Here is a 27,028-nt window from a genome sequence, read left to right as displayed (position 1 = left end):
TGTAGCTGATTTGGTGCCCAGTGCCCAGTGGGTGATGTCATGTCTCTGTATGTCCGGTGAGTCAGGGCAGTCACCCCTGTCTTCTCATGGTGTAAGTAGCAGCTCACTACCTAGTGAGAGGGGGATTTGAACCTAAGGCGATTTGGAAAAGGTTGTGTGTGGCTAATCTGCACTGATTCAAAGGCTATTATAACAGAGACCATATTTTCACCTCCTCCTCTTCTCTTTTTTCATCTCACACTCGCTTGTTCTGAGACTTAACACAAATTTCTATAGATGTAGATACTCCTCTTTGCGTTGTTAATCCCTTTGATGTCAGACTGTCTGCAGTGATGAGTCTGTTTAAGGGATTTAGTGAAGGGTTTGGCCTCAGAGAGATTTTTTCCTGGAAAATACAAAGCTCTGTTCTGGCCCAGCTGCCCGGGCGGTGTGCAAGGGCACAGGCGGGCTTGGCGCTGACTTGGATGCTGGCGCTGGCATGGGGCTGGGCCTCACGGCGGCAAGAGCTGTGTGCCATTGTGCCAGGGAGTCACGCTCCACCTCGCGTGCCCGCTGGGGGCATCGCTTGAATAATCTCGGAGCGCTCAACAAGTTTAGTGGGTTTTTTTTTTGCTTTTCTCTGACCTAACAGTTACACACAATCTCTCTCTGTCTGACTGTCTGGAAAGATTGAGTGTTGAGAAGACAATGGAGCACTTCACTATAATTGGGTTATCCAAAGTTGAGGAGGTTGTTTAGGATGACGGACTCCAAACTATGCTTGGCTCGTAAACAATGAAAATCATATAATGTTCACTGAATGTTATTTCATGTTTAATTTATATTGCTTATTAAATTCTTTAATGTGTGCACGTGTCCTTAAAAGCTACAGAAAACACTGCAGAAGGTTGATATAACTTGAGTTGGCATAAAAGAGGCATTTTGATAATAGAAATGATCTGTAACAGAAGTATTGAGACTGTACAGACTAAAAATATACATTTTTACATGAATTGAGGATGTAAAAGATTTGCTTCTATTTTTAATTTTTGTGAACACTAGATCAAAATGCTTTTGAGTAATAATAGAATCTGCAATTGTCAAAGAAATCTCAGATTGTGTCTTTACAGCTTCTGTGTCAGATTGTATGCATGCTTTGGTGGCTTGTGGCTGATCAAATCCATCTTCCCCCAGCTGAGAGATGGCAGAAACTACTGCAAGCAATCTTTCTTACTCAACATCACATGTGGTTATGCATCACTGCAGATCTGGACAACATAATGACCTGCATGCAGATACTTAGTCCTCAAGTAGGCTGTTTCAACACAAAAACCATCCAATGCTAATAAATTATCCATCTTGACTGTAACATTTCGACGGACTATGCAGAGTGTTTTCGATGTGTTCTTTATTAACTTGATTGGAGGTGCTGAAGGAGATGTTTCTCAACAAAGATCCACCAGTTAGTTTTGTGTATGGGGTGGTTTGCTGGTTAGTAACCACCATACTCTGCAACTGTCTCCTAAACAAAATCACCCTTTTATGTGGAGCTTTCCTGTGTGCTCCCTCCCTGGTTCCCCTGGTCTACCTGTGGATTTCCTAAACTCTGTTAGGCTACACTCTTAGGAAACATCTATGTGGACAGACATTATATGTACGTGTAGCTATAATGTCCGACCTTAACCTTTGTAGATTTCTCTTTTCCCTTTTCCCCAATGAAACAAGCCTCACACTTTCCTAGTCTCTCCCTATGTCTCCCTCTTTTAACTTTACTCTATCATGGTAAAGGAATCTATGGCTCATAGTCAGCTCAACACGTGCAGTTCAGCTGAGGGAATTCCAGTTGAGTATGTGCAGCATACTGTATGGCTGTCGTCCTAGTTCTTTTTTCCCCTGTCTAAAGCAGTTGTTGAAGGTGTTCACTTCTAGCCTATAAATGGGATCATTTCAATCTGGCATTAAATTTATTTGATTTGTTGCCTTTTGACAGGATTGTCCACATTTTATATAATTTTCAGATAATATACTAGCCAGGGTCACAGAGGTGGGATAATTTTAAGGAATTTTATGTCCCCTTGTGGAGTACACATTGAGGCTAGTCCCTCTGTGAGTCTGTAAAATGTCGTCATGGGATTTTCTCTGTTTGTATGGCTTGCACTTAAGCATAGGGAGTGCAGATTGCCTTCTCTTAGTCTCAAAGCTCACCACTGACCTTCTGTTTCTTGGTACAACTGTTTTCCTGAACACTGGAATGACACAATAATTTATGGTTTTTTGCCATAGAAGTCCAGCTTGCTTCTGTTATGTCACTGGAATTCAGCTAAGCTAAAACCCTTGGCTCTTAACTGTTGATGTACCATGCTCTTTGATGGAATGCCTATGTAACATGAAGTGTAATGTAATGTAAATATATATTCCTCTCCATATAATCACTTCTCATCACTTTCCTGTCTTAAAACAGAGGACTCCAAGAGGCCCGTCTCTTTTGAGAGCAGAGGGAATATGGGAGAAGAACTGGACACTCTCAGAGCCACAATAGACGATCAACATATTTATGACAACAACTCTACCGGCGCACACCCCAAATCCCAGCGCAGACGAAAGCGTTTCCTCTCCTACCCTCGCTACGTTGAGCTAATGGTGACAGCCGATGCCAAAATGGTGCGCCACCATGGACGCAACCTAGAGCACTACATCCTAACAATCATGTCAGTAGTAAGTAAAATAATGTTTCTAAAAATTACATTTTGTTTTAGTGTGGAAGATAAGTTTTTGTGCAGTATTACTAGACGATTTGATGTGTGTTTGCAGTGGGTTATCGCTCTAGATGGATATATACAAATGTATGCACACACACCTCCGTGTGATTCTTATACATGCACGTGCATACAGTTAATTGGTATTTATTTTAAAGCATTGATTCACCCTCAGATTTTACTGTTCAACATTTTGGTTGTAAACCCCTTGTGAGCCTCTGCTGCATCAACCAAAGTGGCCCAAATTGGTAAAATCCTGACTCAGCACCTTGACCTCTTTCTGAGTTCCATATCTGACTGGGCTGGTAATCAAGCCAAGTAACACTGTGATTGACTGTCTGTGCATACGTTATAGTAAGAATGTAAGTCTCTGCTCTGTGTCAAAGCAGGATAGGTTATCAATTGAACTGAACTGTGTGTACCTTACACTGTCTCTCACCAGTATGACAGACTTAATGTTCACAACACTCCTTAACTTATAAAGAAGTAATGATTGTCAGTGGAATGTTATCCTTAAAGACGGATGATAGGGTACAGTGAATGTTATAAAGTCTGTCTGTAGACCAATGGTGCAGATACACATTTTTCCCCTTTTTACCTCTTTCACAGCCTCTGAGTTACTTTAGCCATGATTTAACCAAACTAGCAGACATATTATAGAGCCATTTTAAGCAGAACAGAGAAATCCACCAAGTCTGATACATGCCATGGTGCTGATCCAATGAGATTTTTAAGTCTTTTCCATGCTGATGAAGTGCCCGTTAGGATTTTAGAAATACTGAGGTCATGAGGTTGCATTTACCTGATCGGAGACTGCAGATGGAAAGTAGCTAACTAAATCTGGTACAAAGCATCTCTTCTCTTCATACTGTACGTTTATAAATTTATGCTGTTGGTGCATGGTCCCTGTGAAATACATTTGATAAAATTTAAATTGAAATAATTCCAAAGTCTCCCAGAAGAACACCACCCACCTAAAAAATTTGAAACTCACTAAAATCTTATAAGTATTTAAAAAAAATACAAGTTAAACTCCTCTTTGTGTCATTAAACCCCAGAGATTCCCTGAATTATTACTACTATAGCTACAATGGTAGCTACAGCCCTGTTGACATTGTTGTCATCTTTGGATCATGCACTGATCGTACAATAATATGAACTGGGGCGAGAGCACACACAGCAAGGTTCTGTGTCACAGTTGGACTAAGAGCATGCAAAGACCAACTCCCTTTGCCCACTCTGAACAGGCCTGGGCCACATTTGCCTCCCCCCAGGCTAAGACAAGCTAAATGTTTATAGTGGACTAATGAGTTCCTGTCAGGAGGCTGCTCACGGCCTCAGGAGACCGCTGGCCGACCGTGACAGGGGTGCAGGAGAAAAGCAAGAGAGGGGAAAGCTACAGGGGGAATGTTTTGCTGTCTTCACAGAGGGGCTCTGAGGTCCAGCTTTGCTGACGTTTCACATTTGTTGCTGGGTCCAGGTTTTAGTTTATTTTTTCTTTGCTAAGGTCCATGCGGGAAATGTAATTGGTTTTAATACCCTGTTGATTAAACTTACCCTGAAGGAGACATTTTTTCTTTCTTTTGCCTTCACTGAACTGTTGCTATTTTGATTAAACCTCATGGAGATTAACCAAAAAAAGCAACAGCTGTATTTTCTCAGTCCAAGTATTGAGTTAAGTACAGTATACTAGCTTTTATACCATCCCTATCTGTGCTCTGGTTCAGGTTAGTGGAGGTTTGCATTTTTTGTCTGTGTGTTTTGTCTTTGTTACAGGTAGCAGCAGTGTACAGAGACCCCAGCGTAGGAAACCTCATCAACATCGTGATTGTCAAGCTAGTCGTCATCCACAATGAACAGGTGAGTGCGTGGTCTTGAATGCTACCTGTATCCAGGTCTCCAATACGGCTGACGTCAGTGCAGGTGTCCCTAGCCTGGCCTTTTCTCTGTGAGGCCTGTTTGAAAGGACACTGCCTGCCTTGTCAGTCTCGAGTCTCAGGAGAGGTCTCGACAGAAAACAAATGATGCTATAGTGAGGCCGCTAGCCACCTGCGCAGGAGATGATGCTGAAGAGTCTCACTGTAGTTTGTTTGGTCACTGTAATTGATTCTTAAATAGTTAAATTAATTTCAGGAATATGCCAAACTGGGTATCAATCACATACTGTATTATGACAATGTTTTACTCACCACCTTGGTTATAGAGTGTGTTGATTTCTCAACAGAAGCATCAACAGACCGTGTGTACTAATGTAAGGATGCCTATTTAGTTCGAAGTAATGTGAGGTTGTGGCTTGCTTTGTATTTAGCATCTGTGTATGCCAGACAAGTAGTAGTGTTTGAGAAGATGGTTTGTTTCTGCAAGTTTCCAAATGACTAAAATAAAATGACAAAGTACCCACTGTTCAGTTTTTATTGACTACCACCATAAGATAAAATGGGACACAATTGTGGCTTATTGCGCTACAAATTGACCCACATATCAAGGATAACTGTCTGGCAGACTGTATTGTATTTAGCCAACATTTCAAAATTACTGACTACCTCACATCAAAAATACCAAAACACCTCCACTTGAAATCTACAGCTGTTCCTAGAGGCAGTGTAAGCGGGATATTTTCTGTGTTTACTTACGGTCTAACTGAAAGACAAGTGTTTGACGTGAATTTTGTTGCTAGACTGAAGTTGTTTGGAAAGCTATAGGAGGCTTCTGATCTTCGCCCCAATCTACTGTATGTCATTTTTTTCCAAAGACCACTTAGAGAATAGGAAAGTTTGACAAATGAGAAATACTCCTTTAAAATGAGACTTAATGACCTACTTTCTACCATTACTACTCTCAACATTGCTACGTGTGCACACAGTTTCTTTGTCACATTTCCACTGGTGTTTCACCCATAACAGGAAGGGCCCACAGTGAGTTTCAATGCTGCCACTACTCTCCACAACTTCTGCGTCTGGCAGCAGAGTCAAAACGTCCAGGATGATAGCCATCCCTCTCACCATGACACTGCACTCCTCATCACCAGGTACATACTCACCTCCTATCCTCACTATGAAAGTAAAACTAAGAGTTTCTCAAGCTAATTCCTCTCTACATAGAATGGTAACAGCATTGTATGTATTTTTTTTTTTCAGGGAAGACATCTGCCGTGCGAAAGATAAATGCGACACATTAGGTAAACTTTTGCCTTTCTCTTTGCAAAAATATCTCCAACTCCAAGTCCTTTTCAATTAACTTTCCACTCCGTTAACCACAGCTCATAAACTGTGCAGTAATGAGTTTATGGCAAGCTGTCAGCTAATAATATTATAGTGACAGAACAGAGTGGTAGAAAGAGGAGGAGGGAGGATGGAGGGAGTCGGTGGCGGGGCTAATCTCTCTTACAGAACAGAAGTTTTGATGGTTTAATCGCCTTTAACACTCAAGCAGCATGCTTTTTTTTCAAATAACTTTGTGTCTGTATGTGTTTATGTGCATCTATGTGTTTGTCTCTGTTTGTGTACGTGACCCTGCAGGACTTGCAGAGCTGGGGACAATGTGCGACCAGTACCGGAGCTGCTCCATCAGTGAAGAAAATGGAATTAGTGCCTCTTTCACCATCGCTCATGAGCTGGGCCATGTGTAAGTTGCAGCACAGAACCTGTAGCAAACCCCTCCCCCACTCCTACCTCAACACATACACACACACACACACACACACACACACACATCCCATCTCACCCCCCATAGCCAGTCCTGACCAACAAAAGCCCTCTTATCAAGAGACGTAGGGCGCAGCAGACACAGGTGCAAAACATAATAAAGTGAAAACTTGACCTTTAATAACATGCCAGTCTATAATGCCTCACTATACAGCTCAAGAAGTTAACCCTCTGTTCTCTAAATACAGTAAATACATCCAAAGATTTCTTTAAAGTGGCACAGTGAACTTTATCAGACAGTACAAGGTTAAATATTCTGTTTAGTATTCGGGAGCTGACTTGTTCCCGGCCCTCCTTCCCATATCACCCCCCCAAAGACTGATAAAACAACCTGAAGATGTCATAGTGCCGTCATTTTAACTTGGCTATTAGTGAGTAAAACACTGTTATCATAACACGCTTGTCTGCCGTAGAATGTTTTCACAACAAGCAAATATTGCCACATGTGTGAAGTGGAAAAAAGGCTTGTATGTATAATCTGTATCCAAATGGCCAAGTCAAAACACATGACTGTATCTTTCACATGAATCACTGTTATTACAAACATCCATCTGGGGCAAAATTACGGTAAATCACTCATTACCGCCTCTTTCTTGCAATTCAGTTCAGTTCATTTAAATTTGGTGAAAATTTGGAAGCACGTTTTCATTTCACATCTTCTTTTCCATCTCAGTAAGATAGGAATGGTTTTTGAGGATGACAAAGCATCCCTCTTTTTGTGTCTGTTCTTTCTTGCTGCCCACCTCCCCTGCAGAGTAAAAATTTGAAAGTGAGTGAGGGTTTTCTTTCCGGTCTCCATGTCCGTGTGTGTAGGATAGTAAAAAGGATCTGTGTCAGAGAGAGGCCATGAACCATTTGGTAAGAATGAAAGATATTCTTCTTCCTCCTCATTGCCGCTCACACATTCTTCCAGAGAAGAGATTGTACCACAGCAGCCAGATGGACGAGTCTACAACCCCCCCCCCCCCCCCCCCTTCTCTTCCCCGTACATCTCGTGTGGATCTGTTTATGCTAAAGTTCAAGCAGCTGGAGGGCCAGTTGGCTCTGCCTCTTGGTTAATCGCAGCGTTCACAGGCGTGAGTGTTTAGCACTCTGGGAAAGCCAGTGTCAGGTAGTGGGAGCCACTCAAGAGCATTGCAGATTAAAGAAAGATTTAGACTAATGGATAGGAGGCCTTTCTCAGATGGCCGCAAGGACGTGTGATTGCTAATAGCCATCATGGGGATTTTCGGGCAAGGCTGCGTCACTTGATAGCCGTTTAAAGGTGACACATTTAAGGATTAATCAAGTTTGTCATTAGACGATACCAAGTCCTCAAATGTCTGAGATCACAAATAATTGGTCTATTAAAGTCTATAGCTGCAAACAGACTTTCTTTTTCAATGTCAAGGCTACACCACAAAACTTCACTGGCATTATCCTGATCACGCCTAACCTTAGCAAGCTGGCTAAGAAGATAAAATTACTCCACTGACAGTGCAGGAATCAATTTTCCAAGCTCTGTTTGTCTAGAAGTGCTGACAAAGGCTGTTTCTGCAGACTGCACTGCTGGCTGTGACTCTAATTCAAGTACAGCCGGTCTGTACAAAGTCCCAACCAAGTTGTCATTGCTCCAGTAGTACACCCTACTTATTTATGAGAATTTCAGCGCAGAAATCCATTTTGTCTTGGCAGCGTGGTATTAAGGGTGTAATGCACAAAGAGCAAAGCGGTTTAATCTGTTAAGAACTCAAACTAAAAGTGAGTGGACTTTAAAATTATGACATTCTGGTTGCTAATTGTTGGTTGTTGGGATTGGTACTCTCCTGCTGGAATTGACTCTTGTATTGATCTGTCCCCTGAGGTTTCTGAACAGAGAGCCACAAAACTGCCTGATTTATAACCTAATTACAATAAAAGGCTCTAATCTTGGAACTTCAAGCCAGTATTCTCATTTGTGCTGTTTAAATATGAGTCAAATAAACACACAAATCCCTAGATCATGATAATAACAAAGTCTAGTTAGTCGCAGCAACATATCCACTTGTTATATTTTATAATTACTTTTGTGATGTGAACTTTCCTCTCACTGTCTGTATCACTCCGATGCACCTGTGCACAAGCATATAGAGAGAAAGAACAGTTGCAAATACTATTTGAGCCAGATTCAGTGTTGTCAGTATCAGCCAAAAGCTCAGTTTGTGTGTGCAGAGCTCATTACTGTGCCAGAGGCTTAATTATTCCCTGGGTGTTTGTCTTCAGGCCCTCGGCCCCTGTAGGGTGGGCCTCATGCCAGCCATGCTAGGTCTTGTTTGTATGGTGGTATGGATTGACCCTCAGCCGCAGCCCAGAGCCCAGCACTGACCCACATCCTGTTGTAAACATCTGAGACATCATACAGCTGTGTGGGTTCCTGTGTGTATATATACGTGTGCATGCATGTGTTCATGCACTGTGCATATTTATGGGTATATGCCAAAACCGCAGCACAAAACAGGACATCCGTATTGGACAGCACTATTCTGGACATGATCAAGAAAACTTGCTTTATGAGCTTGCCAACCGCAGACAAGCTGGATGAATTCATTAGTTTGCAGATGCCATGCTGCGTACTTCACTTTATACATCTGTTCTTCTGTGAAGACTCTTGTCTTGTTTGGTATGACTGCTGGAACAATTAGTCAGTAAACTAATTAGAGGATCAACAGAAAATTAGTTACCAGCTATTTTGAGAATTGTTTAAGCCTTTAAGTAATTTATTAAGCAAAAATACCAACTTCCAACTTCTCAATTGTGAATATTTGTTCTCTGTTTTATATTTGTGTAAATTGAATATCTTTGGATTTTGTATTGTTGGTCAGACAATACAACAATACTATTTTATTACATAAAAAACTTGACTGATGAATCAATAATGAAAATAACCATTAGTTGCAGCTCTAATAACTACTCTGGTGAAACTATGACAATACCTGTTTACACTGGAGCAACATACACTTGTATGCTGATGTGCGTGGTATTACCTCCCCTACCTTTCCCTCAGCATTAAGCCCCTTGAGAATGTGAGATGGTGACCCTTCCCCTTTGAGGGGTGAGCTGGAGGTGATTCTCACTAGCATGTTGGCCGTGATGGTAGAGAGGACAGGTTAATAGATAGAGTAAGAGAGAGTAAAAGTAGGTAATGTACATGTTTTCTTGAAGCCTTTTGGGGATTTTACAGTATAAACATTTGGGAGATAGCACAAATAGGAAGGTGTATGCATTTGGGAATGGAAATGAGAAACAGACAACTGTAGAGAAAGGTGAAAGTGGGTGGCATTACTCACACATCTGTCTGTTGCTGTGTGTGGCGGCCAACAGGGATGGTGCAGATTGATCCCCTGTTAAAAATGACTGAATGTAAATCTTGTGTCACTTATCCTCCTAAGCCATTAAGCAACTGATAATCACTTTGTGTGTGTTCCCTTATATCCCTTTTTCTTCTTCTCTAACTCCCTTTCTTTTTCCCTCTCTCCACCAGGTTCAATATGCCTCATGATGACAACCCCAAATGTCGGGAGGCAGGCATGAAGCACCAGTATCATGTCATGGCTCCTACCCTCAACTATGATACCAATCCCTGGTCGTGGTCCAAGTGCAGCCGCAAGTACATCACAGAGTTTCTAGAGTAGGTACACCAGCTGTCTTTTTTGATAGTAGGGATGTAGGGATAGTAGGGGATGAAGGGAGTAGGGATGATGCCCTTTTCCCATGGAGGAGAAAGTAATGCTTCTCTATTTCCTTTCCAAACTGATATTATCACATCCACATTTTAAATGTGCTTTAACTTTTAGTTGTTGTGACGTGGCCAGCTAAATAAACAGCTTCCACGTCTCTTGCAGTGCTTTGTAGACAGGTCATTGCAATGTAAACTGTGTGGAGTTGTTATTGCCTGGTGTTGAAAGAGTATTTCCTGTTTGAATCCGGGGGTCTTCCTCGGCTGACCTGAGCGATGGATCTTCTGCAGCCCCTCCACGGTCTCTCCACTCAGTCAGAGCCCTGCTCTCAAGATCCTTGGCAAACAGTAATCTAGTCACTATTCCACTTTCCACACCAAAACCTGTAGCACAGGGCAACGGTTCATTCAGCAACTCCTAACCCGCACCATGGTCACCGATCTTGGTGAAGGACTTCCCTTCAAGATGGGAAATGTCAGTTATAATTGGATCTTCCCTGGACGTGACCCTTTAATCTTTGCCTCCTTTCCTCTGTTAATTGTGGAGGCCTAAACAAAGGACAGCCTTGTTGACCAGATGCATCTCGAGAACGCAGTATTAGCCGATTCCTCATATGCAGTTTTAAGGTTGTGTGTCCCGTAGTTTCCAGCCAGTGCTGACCTCAACACTGAGTGGTCGGAACATTCAGATGAGATGAGGAGAACCTTTATGAATCTCCTCATTATTTGGACTGGTCCTTGTCAGCTGTGTTGGGTTTCTGTGCGTGACTGGTTGCCACACAAAAACCAGTATGAGTATGATATGCATGTCAAATGCATTTAAACATTTAACACATAAACTTAACATTTGTTAAACATATGGGATATATAACAAACACTACAAGTATGGAGAGAGTAAAGCAGCACTTCAGGTTTAGTGTGGGAGCCACAGTGGTGGGAAAGGTCCTTGAGGGGTGTAGTCCAAGTGCTTTTGAAGTCCGTCTCCAGCCAACAATGAGGAGCATTGATTCCTGCGAGCACTTCTACACTGGCACTCCTGCCCAGTGGGCTGACCTGGTCAAGTACGTCAGTGTTTTGACTGCCCATTCTCCCTGAAGAGCAAATTCAATCTGCACCACTCTCCTACCAGTTTAAAAAACGAAAGGCCGCGCCACCTCTCCAACATCCCTTTTCAAAAGGCAAAGGATTCCCCTCCTTCTCCCCCTTATCTCACTGTTGCTGTAATAATGTGCACTGAACTCCCCCACCTGAGAGCTGATGAAAAGCGTCCTGCTGTTGTGCAGTGTTATTATGTGTCAACCGCTATATAAAGAAACCATTCATTCCATCCCTGGCACTGTGCCGCTTGATTTAAGCCACAAAATCCAAATATAAAAGTAAAATGCAAATCTTTGACTGTTGCCACCCACTAATTGTTGTGTTCGCTGGGTGTTGAAACCACATAATCATTAGCTGTGGGCGAGCCCTATCATTTTCTATTAAACACTTCAAAAATTATGCTTACCACACTAACAGCAGCTACCTTTAAAAAAACCCATGTCGAATCCTTTTTTTAATCTGTTTTTCTTTTCTTGAACAAATCAAGATGGCTCTTTATATGTGGCTCCAAATTCAACTAAACCTCTGTCCTAATTTTGTTTTATATCCCCATGTACAATAAGCGGTACATGCTGTCAGAGACAAACCTCTGAGCATTGCTACAGTTTACTTGGCGCTATTTGATCCAACGCTGTGCAATGATGCTCTGTGTCATTCAATCCTCTGCTAAAACCATCAATGTGACATATGAGTACCTTCTTGTGCTATCTGCTGAGGGATACCCAGTATGGTGTACATGGAAACTATTATTGTTTAGTCTCTTATGACATGCACACAACAGCCAAATATAAGTCATCTTATAAATAAACTCACTTTCATGTTTTCCAATGGCTGCCAGCTGTGGAATCTCTTCTGGTGCCAGAGAGAAATTGCCTCGCCGTCTCGAATTCACACAGCCGATACTCTTTAAAAAAGTTTCATTTAAAAAGTGACCACATTGACCCCTTCTCCCTCTGTCTGTCTGTCTGTCTTGGTCTTAATAATCATTCCATTAGGTTCCAGGACTCTGACTAGACAGATGACCAACTGCTGAAAGACACTGTAATATGGGACTGTCTGTATGATTCCTTGACAGGCACTGCTGGTTTATTCCTCTTACGTACTGTAGTCATTCCCCTACAAGCCGACACTGTTCACTGCAGTTTTTTACATTATGGGTGGAAATGAAAGGGGACAGAAACAAAGTGACGGTAATCCTGTGTAATTATTGGCCTGTCACATCAGCTGGTGCTTTGTGGAGCAGGTGTTTTAGCAGCTCAATCCAGGATGAAATTTGTCAGAGCGGTGCAGACATGTTGTGTAATTACACTTCTATACATGTCTCATGAGCCAGTTTCCTTTTTTAAAAGTAAACAACAAAAGAAGAGATCCTTTGAGCCTCAAGTCACTCTGCTAACATGTTTGACTAGGACCTTTTCACAACCGTGAAGGCTGATGATTTTATATGCAGGCTGCTGGTGCATACATTCAGTCCAGCTGTGTTTGTGGTCTCTTACTGTGTTGAGGTGTAGGGTGTGGCTGATATACATCACAATCTTTCATTATACTGCAATGCAAGGGACTTATGTAACTTTATCAAGGTGCTTTATGATTCCAAATTCCCTTGTTTGCTTCCAGCACAGAGAAATACGCCTTGGATAAAAATGTGGTCAGCGTGCAGATCCTTTTCAGTCTGTATCAAAATGCTGTTTTATTCAGTCTGTGGCGCCTGACTCCAGTTTCATAGTGACAGCATTTACTAACAGGCTATTGAGGGGAAGTGGTATCAGTCTCTCTGTTAGGTAACTTTACAGACCACCCACAGGGGAAAACACATCTGAGAATGGTCACAGACAATGACACAGAGATGTTTATTTTGCTCTTATGAAAGAGATGTTACATGTTGAGTCTTTGTGGGGTCAGAAAATACTGGATTATCTTGAAAGTTTTCATACCAAGAAAGTTTGCCTTGTGCATGTGTGTGTGTGTGGACATGTGCATTTGTCTGTTTGTGCACACTTGTATGGTTTTATAATTTCCTTTTCATTTACTGTACACCAACTACTCTCTTTGACATAGCACCGGCTACGGAGAGTGCCTTCTTGATGAGCCTATAGGCAGGACGTATGAGCTGCCTACCCTACTCCCTGGTCAAATCTACAATGCCAACAGACAATGTGAACTGATGTTTGGACCTGGTTCCCAAATTTGCCCTTACATGGTAAGTTGGCTTGCATGCAAAGCAAGCAAAACCACACTGAAAAAGTAAAAAATAATTAGGTCTTCAGGTGGAAGTAGATCTGAGATGATTGTTTTCTACCTAGAGGTACAGGAAACCTTTTTTACATATGTACCCTCAAAATCTGAGCAGATCAGTTATCCATACAGTATAAGCCAACAGATGTGAAACTGTATTCATTTTTTTGTGTGTACTTTTTATGGCACTTTATTGTAATGTACAACGGAATCAATTCAACTGTTCTTCCCATACGTAATGTATAACATGCCTTTCAAGGATACAAAGGGACAGATTAACTAAGCCTATTGTTGAATGCATAGCGGCTAATTAGAACATGATGCTGGCACATTTAAATTGCATCTCACAGATGTCTGGAAAGCAATGAACCAAAAAAGAGAATGTCAGTTCCCAGCTACTAAGACTGAGATCTGAGAACTGCAATCACATACTCCTCCTCCCACAAGAATGAAGGGAAATATAGGAGGGAAACAGCAGTTACAGGTGAACTGTGTTGGAAACCTGTAGAATGTGCACTCATTATAGACAAACTATTTTTTTTTATTCTGCCACAATGATTAATTGCTAGTGCTCACTTTTTTTTTTACGCAGAAACAATGCAAACGGCTGTGGTGTACAAGTGCAGAGGGGGACCATAAAGGATGTCGCACGCAACACATGCCACTGGCTGATGGGACTGACTGTGGTCATGGAATGGTAAGTTTGAAAATGTATGCAATGGTCTTATCAACGTGTTGATCTGTGTTGCTCGATGAAACTTTCTTTCAGGTGTTTCACTTGGTAGAGGGATGCTTATTGTGTGGAAGTTGATGTTCAAGGCTGATGTAGTTCCCAGTTGATACTATAATGATAACGAGGTGACATTTTTATGAATTTTTTTAATTCACTTTGATTGCATAGTGAAAAGTGCCACACAAACAAAGTGTGTCCTAACTGTATACTGTACAATGGAATTCCTAAACTCTTAGCTATATGGTGAAGTGTCTTCTTTACTTCTTGCATGTTGGGATGTAATGCATCTGTATCTCACATATTAAACATCTTATCCTCTTTCCATGGGGTAATGTGCCATTGAGTTGTTGCATTAAATTATCCTGATGCAAAAAAAAGCCCACACCTCTGGTATCTGAAGCAGGGTAAGAACAATACGATCATTTACAGCTACCATGAAACCAGTTTGGGCTAGCTTTAACCCAAATGTGGGTTAGATTTAAATATTTGTTTTGAATTGCCATGTTGCAACACTGAATGTATTTCCTCTGTTTACTAGTCAGCAGTGTTGTTAAAGCTGGTCTCATTGCACCTTAGACAAAATACATTACTGATACAAGCCAAACCTCCCATGCAGTGCCACTTTGAATTCTGATTTCCTTCTAGTTCACTTTCTCCACCAAGAAAAAGGAATAATTTATCATGCATTACTCTCCTGCCTGCTTTCTGGTTGTAGAAGCCCATGTAAATGTGGTCAGGTGATGGCCCTAGTTAGAAACTTGAAGCTTTACCCTCAGTGTTGTTACGGGGCCCCAACCCCCATTAGCCTTCATGTTCTCCTCGCTCTGGGATGCTATGCTAATTAGGGCTGAGACGGCGGGTCAGTCACTGAGGATACATGGAAAGAAGGGCTGCAGGGGAGGGGGGCAGAGAGAGACAGAGAGAAAGAGGAAAGAAAAGAGAGACAGAGGGGGTGAAAAAGAAGGAGAGAGAGTCTTGAGAGGGAAAGGTGAAGACGTGGGTCCTTTGAAAGAGGATGCCGCCCGCCGTTCACAGTTGAGTCACCTTGTTGTGAACCCATGACCCTAAAACCTCTTTAAAAGGCGGGTGAGTGGGTCAGTGGTCAGGCCGTAACAGAGCCCAGGCTGAGGCCAGCCAGCGCTCTCACAAAAGATCTCACATCAGTGATTCTGCAGAGCAGGAGGCGGGAGGAGAAGAGGGAGGAGGAGAGCTAGGAGGAGGTACAGGGGGATGAGGATATGGTGGGCTGGTGTTTAGCATTCGGAACATGCATGAGAGAGAGAAGGAGGGTTCTCTTCTTTCCTTAACCTTCTGCCCTCCAGGAGTCTTTTGCAGTGTGGGCCCATGTAAGTCTTATATCCCTTATATCCTTTCATCTGGCTCCATCTCCCACCTCACCATGTTAGGTCCTGGATAAGGGCTGTCTAGCGAGAAGAGGTTAACAGGGTATAGCTAACATCTTAATCCAACTACAACAACCCCGACTAAACAGTAATGGTCCTGGGATCGCAGCTCCCATACTGGTGTCAGCCTTTATGTGGGAGTAACACTTCAGGATACATGGTGTTAGTTTAATTAAACCAAGTGGTTTGCTTTAATAAACTACACGCCCTTAAACCAACTTGAGCTGACTTAGCAAGATTACAATGGATGTTTGGGCTTGAAACCCCGTAAACATTGATTTGGTGATTTGCAGATCAATAACACTAGGACATCTGGGTTCAAACCAGGTTCAATTAGTTTGAAAAGTGAACATTTTTTGGATGTGTAAGTTAAAGGAAAACCATTGTTTCAACTGCATTACAGTGTGTAGGGGGAGGACCTGATTCACACTGACGTATAGTAATTTAAATGCTGTTTATGTGTAACCTAAAAGTCTAAAAAAAATTACTTTTCAACCACATTTAGCCCCATTTTAAAGGACCAGTGTGTAGGTGTTAGTGGTGTGTAGCGGTGAGGTTGCAGATTGCAACAACTGATAACCCTTCCCCTCATCCTCCCCTTCCAAGCATGTAGGAGAACCTACAGTGGCTGCAAAACTCACAAAAAACACGAAAATCTCCTCTCTAGAGCCAGTGTTTTGTTTGTCCATTCTGGGCTACTGTAGAAACATGGTGGTGCAATATGGTGGGCTCCATGTAATGGGACCCACTCCCTATGTAGATATGAAGGGCTCATTCTAAGGTAACAAAAACACAACGATACTTATTTTCAGGTGATTATACACTAATTAAAACATACTTATGATATTATATTGCATTTCTGCTGAGTACGTTCTTCTAGATGCCATCAAAGTCTACACACTGGACTTTTAACCTACCCACCTAGACATCTTTTGATCCCAAGATCACATAATTAATCACTCCCTCCGCATTTTCTAAACAAGAGTCTGCTAACAAATGTGGTGGCTGTTGAACTAAATGCCAGCATAACCATGCAAATGCATTCACAGTGACAATGCTAACATGCTGATGTTTAGCAGGTATAATGTTTACCATCTTAGTTATGTGTGTTAGCATGCTAATATTTTCTAAATAGCACTAAATTCAAAGTGAAGCTGAGGATGATGACAATTCCATTAGTTTTGCAGGTATTTGGACATAAACTAAAGTACTGGACAAATAACAATTGACTTGGTAATGGCACTAGATGAAAGGTTAGTGGACTGCCAAAGTGATTACAATTCATCCTGATGGGGATATTAATGTCTGGGCTAAATTTCATGGCCATCCACCTTATAAATGTTGAGACATTTCACTCAAAATCACAAATGTCAACCTGATGGTGGCATTAGAAGAAAAGTCAGTAGCATTCATTCTCTGGGGACGATGAATGTCTGTACAAAATGTTATGGAAATCTGTCCAATAGTTAATGAGATATTTCAGAATTTGACTGGTCAACAGGTCAGTTGACATAGAGCCCCACTGTTATTGTGGATAAAGTCATATCTGATCTTTAAATGGTGGATGTTTACTGTATTTTTTTGTTCATTACTTTGTGTGTGTGAGTGGTGGCACCACCTTTGTTTGCAGTGCCGAGGGCCCAGTCTCATCTTCATGCAGGGGGCTGTTTGAAGTAGCATGAGTTGAAAGCGAGGGGGTCCCTGCACCAACACTCACCTGCCCATACAAGAGTGCTTTTATGTGGTATTTCTGTGTGGTGTGTTTGTGTGCGCGAGTATGTTTGTGTTCATCCGTATGCTAGCCTCAAAAGTCTGATAATCCGCAAAAGCAGATAATTCTTCTTGATGATCTTGTATCTTTTTGTATTAGTCTTTCTTCGTATCTCTTGGTGTCTCTCTTTCATCCTATAGCTACTTGTCCTACTTATTTTTCCTTCTGCCCTGTATCTTTCTTCTTCTCTTTTCCGAGATATGCTCAGTGTACTTAAAATATTATACCTTCTCATCTCTTATCCTGCCCCCTCTTTATAACCATTTCTATCCTTTCTCTTTCTTCCTACAACTAGTCATGAGGTTCAGGTCTAAGGTTTACAGGGTCTTGGGTCGGGCTTTTGGCTCAGAGGTGTCTACAGGGCATTGAAGGGGAGTGTGTGGAGGTGGGGTGGGGGGTTGTCAGATCTGGAGGATTACAGCTATGGCCTCTATGGGGGAAAACTAGCAGCATGTATTGTCTTAGCAACCACAGCTCCCCTTTAAAGATCCCTTTCTTAGCCTATCATTAGACCAAAGCCTACCGTGTCATTCCAAATTATTACATGGGAAATGTCATCTCTCGTAAAAAAGACATTTTCTCAAAGGCTAGCTGTCACCTCTTGTGTGGGGAGATTTTTTTGTTCTGTCGGGTTACGAAACAAAGTTGTGAGCGCATCGGGTAATTGAGGTCAGTGCCCAAAAAGTGGGAGAGAGGCACGTCCCCAAAATGAAGAGTGAAAAAAAGTTTGTTTGTATACAGCTTAGTTGAAATAGGGCAACGGGCACTGTAGGGTTCATGGGTAGTTTTCTCCCCCTCTGTTCCCCTTCTTTTCTGACTCTCTGCTTCTCCTCCCTCCCTCGCTCCCTCTCTGTTGCTCAACAGGCCCTCTCACAGGGCGCCGGAGTGAGTAATGCGGTCACATGACCCCTTGGCGGCGCGTCTGTCATCTGGCTCAGTGGGCCGTGCACTAACGAGGGCATCCCATCACTTGTTGTCTATAAATACCGCCACCACCCTCCCACCCTCCCTCCATCCTCTCTTCTCCTTCTCTTTCTCTCTCCCCCCTTTTCGGTCCCTCTCACTCTTCAAAAGGATCCTGCCTGTGTGCCTGTGTGTGTGCGTTTTGATTTTTTGTGCAAGTACATGCATGGTTTCACTTGTGTGTGTTGCGTTTATATGCTTGCAGAATTATCTACATTTAATATAAGTGTGAGCACACGGTCTGCACACACGTCTGCATGAGTGTGTGTAGATTAGGGGCCAGCCAGCATGGTCAATAAGGGCCTGTCAAGCCAAAGCTGGGGAACGCTTGGCCCTGTATCCACATCCCCGCCCTTTGAAGGTCCTTGTGCTGCTTCTCACCACGTTGTCGCTCAGTGGGTGGCAGAGGAAGAAAGTGGCAACTGAGCTTAAATAAACTGTGATGTTTTGTTGTCAAAGTTCTCATTGTTCTCAGTTTTGTGCAGTTCATTGAATAGCTTAAGTGTGGTCTTGACTGAAAGCACCCTTGAAAGATGTTTTTTGCAATTTGTTGCAAAATGAAATACAAAACATTCAAGTGTTTTTGATTTCATTCATTATCATGACTCCTTACTAAGCTTTTCTTTAGGTGTGTAAAAAGCAAAAAGCTTTCCCAGATACTCTTAACAGGGGCTTAATTGAGTGGTTAGTGTAAGTGAATAAACGGGAAGTTGTTTTTGATTTCCAGAACATTCCTCGGGAAAAGAATGACAACCTGCTTTGGTTTCAGCCAATTAGAGTGAGATAGTGAGGTCTTGAAAAGTGAAGCCAGGGCAGAATGGAGTCTGTTGGCGGAGGCGGTGAGTGTTGGCTGGAGCCTCCTGGCAGCCTGACAGACTTGTCGTACGATGCTGGGACGGGGTGTGTGTTTGTGTGTATGTGTGTGTTTGTGTGTCTGTGCGTGTGCCTGTACTGTAACTTGGGATTGTGAGACTGGTATCAGTGTCACTCTCAGCTAATCTCTGGATATTTGCAGGATGTTGCCACTTTGATTTGCCATCATCACAGACATATCTGTGGATTTGGGCTAACAAGAGGATTGTTGTTTTAGCATTCACGTACTTTGCTGATGGAATTACTGTGTCCGGTAGCCAGTGAGTGGAGCTTTCATTACTGGCTCTCTAGATTGTTGGAGAGGGGCAGATGATGTATTTGGTTAGGTGTTGAATTATGACAAAAATGTATGTCCTAACACTCAGTTATCAAAATCAAATTATTGTTTAAAAAGTGTATTCATTGTAAAGAGGCAGATGATGTAAATAAATACAAAAAGACAGAAACTTTTCGGGAACCTGGAAACACAACATCCAACATATACAGTGATGACACAAATGACAAATGTAAGCCTGTATGTGTAAGCCCAAAATTTCCACCAACTTTTGAGAAATATAGCTGTGTCTTTAGCTTGCCATATGTTCAAATTTCTTCTCCAGCTAGTTGCTAACTTTAGTTTGTCTCCCACTTATGTAGCATACAGTAAGTTCACCAGAGCTTATTGGTGAAAACAGCTACCAGCTGCTGCTGAAAACCAGTTTGATGAGAGCAGAATTTGCTGGCAAGCTGCTATTATCTAAATATTTCTATTATAAATGGATAATTTGATCACATGACTACCACAGAGAATTATTACCTGACTCTACAGTTAGCCTCAGCTCTGCGGAGTGTTTTAGCCTCTTTTACTTAACTCGTTTGGGTTTTACAGCCAAAAACGTGTCTGTTTTGGTTCACTCTCACCACCTCCATGAGCATTTTTGTTCAGTTAATAGTCAGATATTTCCCTCAGGAGTTGGTGACAACAAAAACAGAGCTAAAGGGAGAGTGAATATTAGACTTACATTCATCACAGGGATAGAAATATCTCCAAAGGAATGCTAATGTTGCTTTGTGTTTACTCAATTTGTAAATAAGCAACTGTTTGCTAACACATATCAACTTTATATGGTGACACTAGTTTATCAATGTTATGTTTCCAAAATCAAAAATCTTCAGAGTACAAAGAAAATTATCTGTAGGTTTATCTCTTCGAGGGACCCCTTTGACATTACACATAATCATTTCATCCATTGTTAATATAAAAAATATTGAATAGTTCAGCTATCTGCAGAGTTGTACAGAGATGATGATAAGTGAGAAAGACCTGGTAAAAGTGTCTCTGAAGCTCAGGTGAATGGAACAGCTGACAGGGCCAAACTAGTCATTGACTCTAATGACAACCTTTACATTTCTTGGAAAGATGTAGGGGGAGGAGAGAGAGCAGAGGGTGGAAAAAAAAAGATAGGAAACAAAGTAAGGAGATTCAGTGAGTAAGGAGAGGTTGGTTGGGGTCATGGTTGCATCATGTTGTCTCTTTTGCTCACCTTCCTCTCCCTCCCATCATTTCTCTTCCTCCTGTCTTAACACCCTTTTAACACAGGAGAAAGAGGAAATATGGAACTAACAGGGGAAAAAAATGCATGTCATAGCTAAAAAATGAGTCAGTGTAAATCCAGTCTATAATAACAGCTGTCATTTGACTTATTTCCTTTCTTCTGCTTTCCCAAAGAGATCTTAACAGAGAATTCTTTACTTCTGTATGGCTTCATGGGCCCTTTATTGTGTCTCACCTCCAGGTCAAATTATTTGACGTGTGATAGTGACTGATGCCTTATTGAAAATCGACAGTGGTGGTCCATCTTGTGCCATTTTGGCTCCATATGTTTTCAGATTTTTTTAGGATTGAAGTCTGTTTTAATTGTGTATTGCAGAAAAGACAGGGGTTTCGCTGCAGGGCGTTAGAGACAAAGACACAAACCCCCAACAGGCTAAGGCCAAAGTGAACTCCGAACCCAAAGCCATGAGAAAGACACCGCAACATGAAAGGTGATGCCTTTTGGAAATGGCTGTGTTAAAATGAAAGAGCGGAGGGCTTTTTAAATCAGTCCTCTGCCTTCTCATTCCTGCAGTGATGTATGGCTTGGGTTCAGAAATGAGATGCTCTCTGCAACAGTTTCCTGGCAATTACAGGGCGCTAACTTCCAAACCAGCCAGCTGAAGAGCTCAGAGCAGATGCTGCCGTCCTTAGATACTGTTCCCACTGGCGGGGTTAGCATGCTGGTAACTATTCTCTTGGCTGTATGGCTGAGTTGGTTCAACTTTATTTAGCAGGGTGTGTTTGTTGGTGTGTCATTGCAGAGCAAAGAGGTGAAAGTACTGCGTATGTTTGCCTGCGTGCATTATATCTATGTACAGTATGTGGAAAATGCATGCATGTGATATATGTGTATGCACATATGCGCATGTCTTGGTATGAGTTGGTGAGTCAGCGTGTGTCTTTGTAAAATTCCTAATTTGAAACACATGCTAGTCACAGCTGGACAAGTTTCTCTCACAAGACCTTCAAATGTCTCAACACATTCCCAATTGAGGGCAAATTTTGACAATCTTTCTAGGAAAGGGTCCTTAATGCTTGTTTGAGATTTGCCAAGACTGCCTTTCACCTCAGCGTTTTCCAAGGGTGTGTTTGTGCACTTCGGAAAGAGAGGCTAATTGGAATTGAGCGTGGCACCCAGATGCCTTCAGACTCTGAGCAATCACTCTCACACTTAACACACATTCACACATGTGCACACACCCCCCCAAACACACAAACACACACACACACACACACAGTCATGTGCATGCTCACATTGCAAACACACACACACACACACACACACACATACATCACACAGATGTTTTTTTCCTTCCACTCCTCTCGTTCCTTCTTTCTTCTTTTCACCCACATCACCTTTTCAAGCCAAACAAAACGGTTGTAAACACAGGGTGCCAGCGGGGGGAGTGGAATGCCTCAGAGGCTTACACAGGCTTTGGTCCTCTCTGACAGACAGTCCGCCTTGTGTTTGACAGTTCCTTGGGTCCCGCCGCCGGGTTGCACTGTGGTGGTCCCAGCGTGGCCCTTGCAATTTCCCATAGGGGGATAAGGGGGATGGGTGGCTATGGAAAGGAGGTATAGAAGGGATGCTCAGGTTGGGGTTGACAGTCCCTAAGCTGAGGTGGAGGAAGGGGATATGAGAGCTGTAAAGAGAGGGAAACTCTTTGTTGTGACACTGGAAAACTCTGGATTTACTTCTCAAAATGTGTATCTTCAACAATTCCATGAACTCCAGTTCTTCAGCTCAGTTTTTTCTTGAGGAGATTGCTTAATCTGTAAGGACCAGCACCTGTTTGTCTTTTCATGGTGTGAAAACCATTTTCACTTGTGGATGTTTTATCGCATTCCCTTTTGTGCTTTTCATTTGAATTGTTCTCTGAATCCATTGTTAGTGCTCCAACAAAATTATCAATAGCTTCAGTTTGCATTTACAGTGGACTCAGAAGAAAGGCCCAGGCTATTACTCAGACCATGTATGGATTATAGAAATGTTTGTGCAGTCCATACCCTACGGCTGTTAACACCTGTCTGTCATTGTGCACCTACTTTACACTCCATCATTAGGCCCACAAGTGTGTAAAACACACATGCAAACTAAGCCTGGATAGTAGAGCCAGCAGTGCCAGATTCTGTATATGGCTACATGTGTTTCTGTGTATGTGTGTATGACTTTGCAGTTTTGCAGGTGTTCACTGAAGGTAATGACTGCAAGTTTTGAATTTATGTTGCCAGATTAGCTGTTGTCCAGGAGACAACTTTGATTGATATCCTCCCTGGTTTATTAGTGTAATTATGAAAATTCACTGAAGCAAATCTCACATGGTTCTGAACAGACGGTCTCAGTTTTTATCTGAAATCAGGGATTGAATGTCTTGTAGTGGAATGGGCGTGCAGCCAGTTGAAATGATAATGGTTGCATTTCTCATCTGGAAGGAGCTGGCAATGAAAGTAACAACTTGCACTAGCAGAGCAAACTCTGAAACACAGTGCAAATGAATACACTGCGGTGTCCACAAAGAACATCCTCTTGTTCAGATTACAGGTCTTAAGCGGTGTACCTACAGCTTTAAAACATAGGTGAACAGGACACGTAGCTGAACAGGAGAAGAGAGCTGCTGAAGTCAAGCCAGTAATGAACTTTGTTCCTCTTGTTATCACAACTCTAGAGTTTCCTTATCACGGTGCCACTGCTCCCCATGCCTGTGTGCCCGGACGGCGGGCTACGTACATAGACAGACGCCGTCTTGTCCTGCATTCTTTCAGTGAACAGGACCCTCCGATATCTAACACAGTGAGAGGGGGATTTAGTTACACACAAAGGGAAATGGGCCTGCCGTGCTTTGCTTATGAAAGCAGTGTTAGCACTTCTTGGCAAAGGTTGGTTAGTGGGTACGCACTGTTTCATAGCAGGCGCCTTATTTTCTGTCACATTGGGTCTACTGTATTAAAGATTTTTATTATGTAATTTTGTATTTACAATCCAAGCTACTCCACTGTCTATGGCATAGCTAATGGTTTTTGTTTTCATATGTTTTCTTGTTGTAACCAAACTGATTTCACGTTGAAGGTCTAACAACATTTTCTATAGATGAGTCACATCAGGCTTACGATACTGTGCAAAGAAAGAGGCTGTGTCCTATGTATCTCGTTGTTTGCATCAAATTGTCTCTACAACTCACCATAGATTTCCGTATTGTTTATGAAAAGCGTTTTTCTCATCATCACATGAATGATATGGAGTCCCAGCCTTCAGTCCGTGACTGAAAGTTGGGACATGTGAGAAGAGCCGAACAGGAACCGGAGTCAGACTGGCCATCAGGAGCACCGGGAGGTGGGCTGGTCGCTATGTGGGCCGCTTGAGCACTATGTGGGCCGCTTTAGCAGCCCGTTATACAAAAACAAGAGCAAGAGAGATGCATCGTTGGCCCAGTAGCAGCTGCAGCACCCCTATCTATCACTCCCTCACTCCTCCATCTCTCTTTGGACAGCTGGAGGAGTTGGATGCATTCCCCAAGGCTAATCACTGAATTAGGATTTCTTTTAAAATATAGCTTGATGTGTAAACAGAGGATTATGAAGGCAAAGAGGAACACCACTCCCAGCTGAGCATGCACTAAATCTGCACCAGAGCTGTGTTTGTCTTCAGGAATGATGAGATGCAGTCATGGCCAACATGATGCCACAGTCATAACAGGATCTCTGTGTGTTTGTGTGTGTTCACATCAGTATTGCAGACACGGGATGTGTGTAAACAAGGAGTTGGATCTGCAGCCAGTCCATGGGGAGTGGGGTCCCTGGGGGCCCTATAGTATTTGCTCCAGGTCCTGTGGTGGAGGAACTCGGAGCACCGTAAGAGACTGCAACAAGCCTGAGTAAGAAAGAATCAGACACTTAAAACAATCAAAGCTGTTATACAATTAATATATGAGTGAGACTGTAAACCACTAAGAACAGTAATAAAAAAGAATAAGTGTTGTAAACAAGCTAAAGCGAGTAACAAGATTAAGTGAGCCTGAATTTAAATGGCATACTACACCAGTCAAACATGAACAAACACGAGCAAATGCTTTAGATTGAAATTAACTGTAGTGTCTGTCTTCTTTTCCTCTAGGCCTAGGAATGGCGGTAAGTTCTGTGTAGGACGCAGGATGAAGTTCCGCTCTTGCAACACTGAGCCATGTCCACGAGGACGGAAAGATTTCCGCGAAGAGCAGTGCTCTCAGTTTGACGGCAAGCACTTCAACATCAACGGTCTACCTCCCACCGTCCGCTGGATCCCTAAGTACAGTGGTAGTGAGTACACCAATGTAATCCTACAGCGTGTAATTTGAATGTCTTGTTGTAAAATGAGCCGAAACATCAAAGATGGCTACTATTTACATCCAACTATACAGTGTAGTTTGAAGCCAATGATACAGAGTGTTTAACTTAAACACTGCAAATGGCCATGCAACCAGTTTGAAATACGTTTTTGTCTGTACCCAGTTGTCACTATTTGTGTGCTTACTTGGGTTTGTGTAAACTTGTGGTACTATATTACAGTAAATCCACATTGTGTGTAGGAGGGATGTGGAGCCCAAGACATTCAAACTTTTGATAGATCTATATAGTTTAGTTCTAGCTTAGTTAATTTATTTGCCCAAATAACAAGAAACACACACACACACACACACACACACACACACACACACACACACACACACACACAAAAACATAACCCATTAAAAGAGTAAAAAAGAATTGTGCTGATGACATTTAAAATACCAAAAGGGCATCCCACCAAAAAGGAAGATAAATGCGTGTTGAAGAATGGGTGGATGTGTGAGGTAGTGTAAGGAGTACACGCCTCTGTGTGTGTGTCTCTTCTTTTTCATACTTTGCATGCCCATGATAAGAGATGCCCTGAGGTAAACCTGTAGCTGACACTAAACAACAGCAACATTAAAGCAGCTTGCAGCCCCTCCATATGATCCTCCTGGCAGCTCTCCCTGCTGTAGCGGTATCTCATTCCTTTGCCGAGATGGCTTGCTCAGCTACATGAGATTTCCATCTGGCAAAGACCACAATGTCTAAGTTACTGCAAGTGATTCATTCATTTAATTGATGCTATACAAGCAAACAGACCAAGCCATGGAGCCAGTATGCTGTCAGATACAAAGTGATTTTTTCAAACAAGGGGTAAGATTTTGGCAAATCTAGCAGAAGTCTGTTGAGCTTTGCAAAAAATGTAAATAGGTTTAAGATAAGAAATGTGAGCTGTTATGTCTTGTTTTATTTCATCAGCATGGCAAGTCATCTTAAAGCATTTCATCCTGTTATTGTTCAGGATTTTTGTTTTATTAAATCTCATTAACTCAGTGAGCAATGGCACAACTTTTCCCATAATTTGTATTCTTTCTCCATCCAGTACTAATGAAGGATCGGTGTAAACTCTTCTGCCGGGTTGCTGGGACTACGGCGTACTATCAGCTGAAGGACCGCGTCATTGATGGCACGCCATGTGGGCCAGACACTTACGACATCTGTGTTCAAGGCCTCTGCAGGGTATATCTGTCTGTGTCTTCTTCTGTTATAAACATGTACAAACACACACATACGATGCACAAGTTTCATCATCAATGTCAGCTTTTAGCCGTAGCTCCCTCTTACGATATCATGATAACCAAAAGAGTTATTACAGAAAAGGCTTTTATCCAGTTTCAAGCTTTCCGTTTTATATGTTTATGTGTGTCAAAGTTGCATTTTGGTTGACGCTAAAATACAAACTGAACTCTCTCAACCTGCTCTAGCTTTCACTTGATTCATGTGTTGAAATTACTGGAAAGGATGCATTTGAGTTTTCAGTGAGAGGATGTGGGTCACAATCAGAAACACCTGCATTTTCCAAGTCCAGTTGCACAAGTCCAGGGGAAACACTGCTGACAAATGTGCAGTTAAAAGGATTCAAACAGACCCAGTTGAACAGACCCCTCCTGTAGGGGTGGGGGCTGTTCTAAAGGGGTTCTGACCAGCAACAGGCTACCTACCTCCTACAGGCCTGCTTTAGGTGGCGGTCTAAAGCAGAAAGGAAGGGAGAATAAATAAAAATAAATAAATACATAAAATTCTGCCCTGACCCAGCTGTCCTGACCTGACCCACCCCAGATCCACCCTGGCGCCTCTTTGTCCTTAGAGCCCCTTTCACACAGAAAACCCACTCACCCACACAAATACACACACACACACACACACACACACAAACAC

At 42.3% G+C, this 27,028-nt stretch overlaps 1 protein-coding gene across 1 annotated transcript in view; it reads left to right on the top strand.

Annotated features, from left to right (window-relative positions):
- Positions 1–27,028, top strand: part of LOC122985719 (A disintegrin and metalloproteinase with thrombospondin motifs 20) — an 83,708-nt gene that overhangs the window by 13,241 nt on the left and 43,439 nt on the right. The window contains exons 4-14 of the mRNA XM_044356578.1: positions 2,441–2,694; positions 4,512–4,595; positions 5,639–5,763; positions 5,873–5,913; positions 6,254–6,359; positions 9,939–10,085; positions 13,290–13,431; positions 14,059–14,163; positions 24,512–24,657; positions 24,897–25,078; positions 26,193–26,329. Coding sequence (XP_044212513.1) covers positions 2,441–2,694; positions 4,512–4,595; positions 5,639–5,763; positions 5,873–5,913; positions 6,254–6,359; positions 9,939–10,085; positions 13,290–13,431; positions 14,059–14,163; positions 24,512–24,657; positions 24,897–25,078; positions 26,193–26,329 — 1,469 coding nt within the window. The remainder of the gene's footprint in view (positions 1–2,440; positions 2,695–4,511; positions 4,596–5,638; positions 5,764–5,872; positions 5,914–6,253; positions 6,360–9,938; positions 10,086–13,289; positions 13,432–14,058; positions 14,164–24,511; positions 24,658–24,896; positions 25,079–26,192; positions 26,330–27,028) is intronic.

This window comes from Thunnus albacares, chromosome 7, assembly GCF_914725855.1.
Source record: "Thunnus albacares chromosome 7, fThuAlb1.1, whole genome shotgun sequence".
Lineage (NCBI taxonomy): Eukaryota > Metazoa > Chordata > Actinopteri > Scombriformes > Scombridae > Thunnus > Thunnus albacares.
The sequence above is the reverse complement of the archived record's forward strand: the minus strand, read 5'-3'. Positions and strand labels throughout refer to the sequence as shown.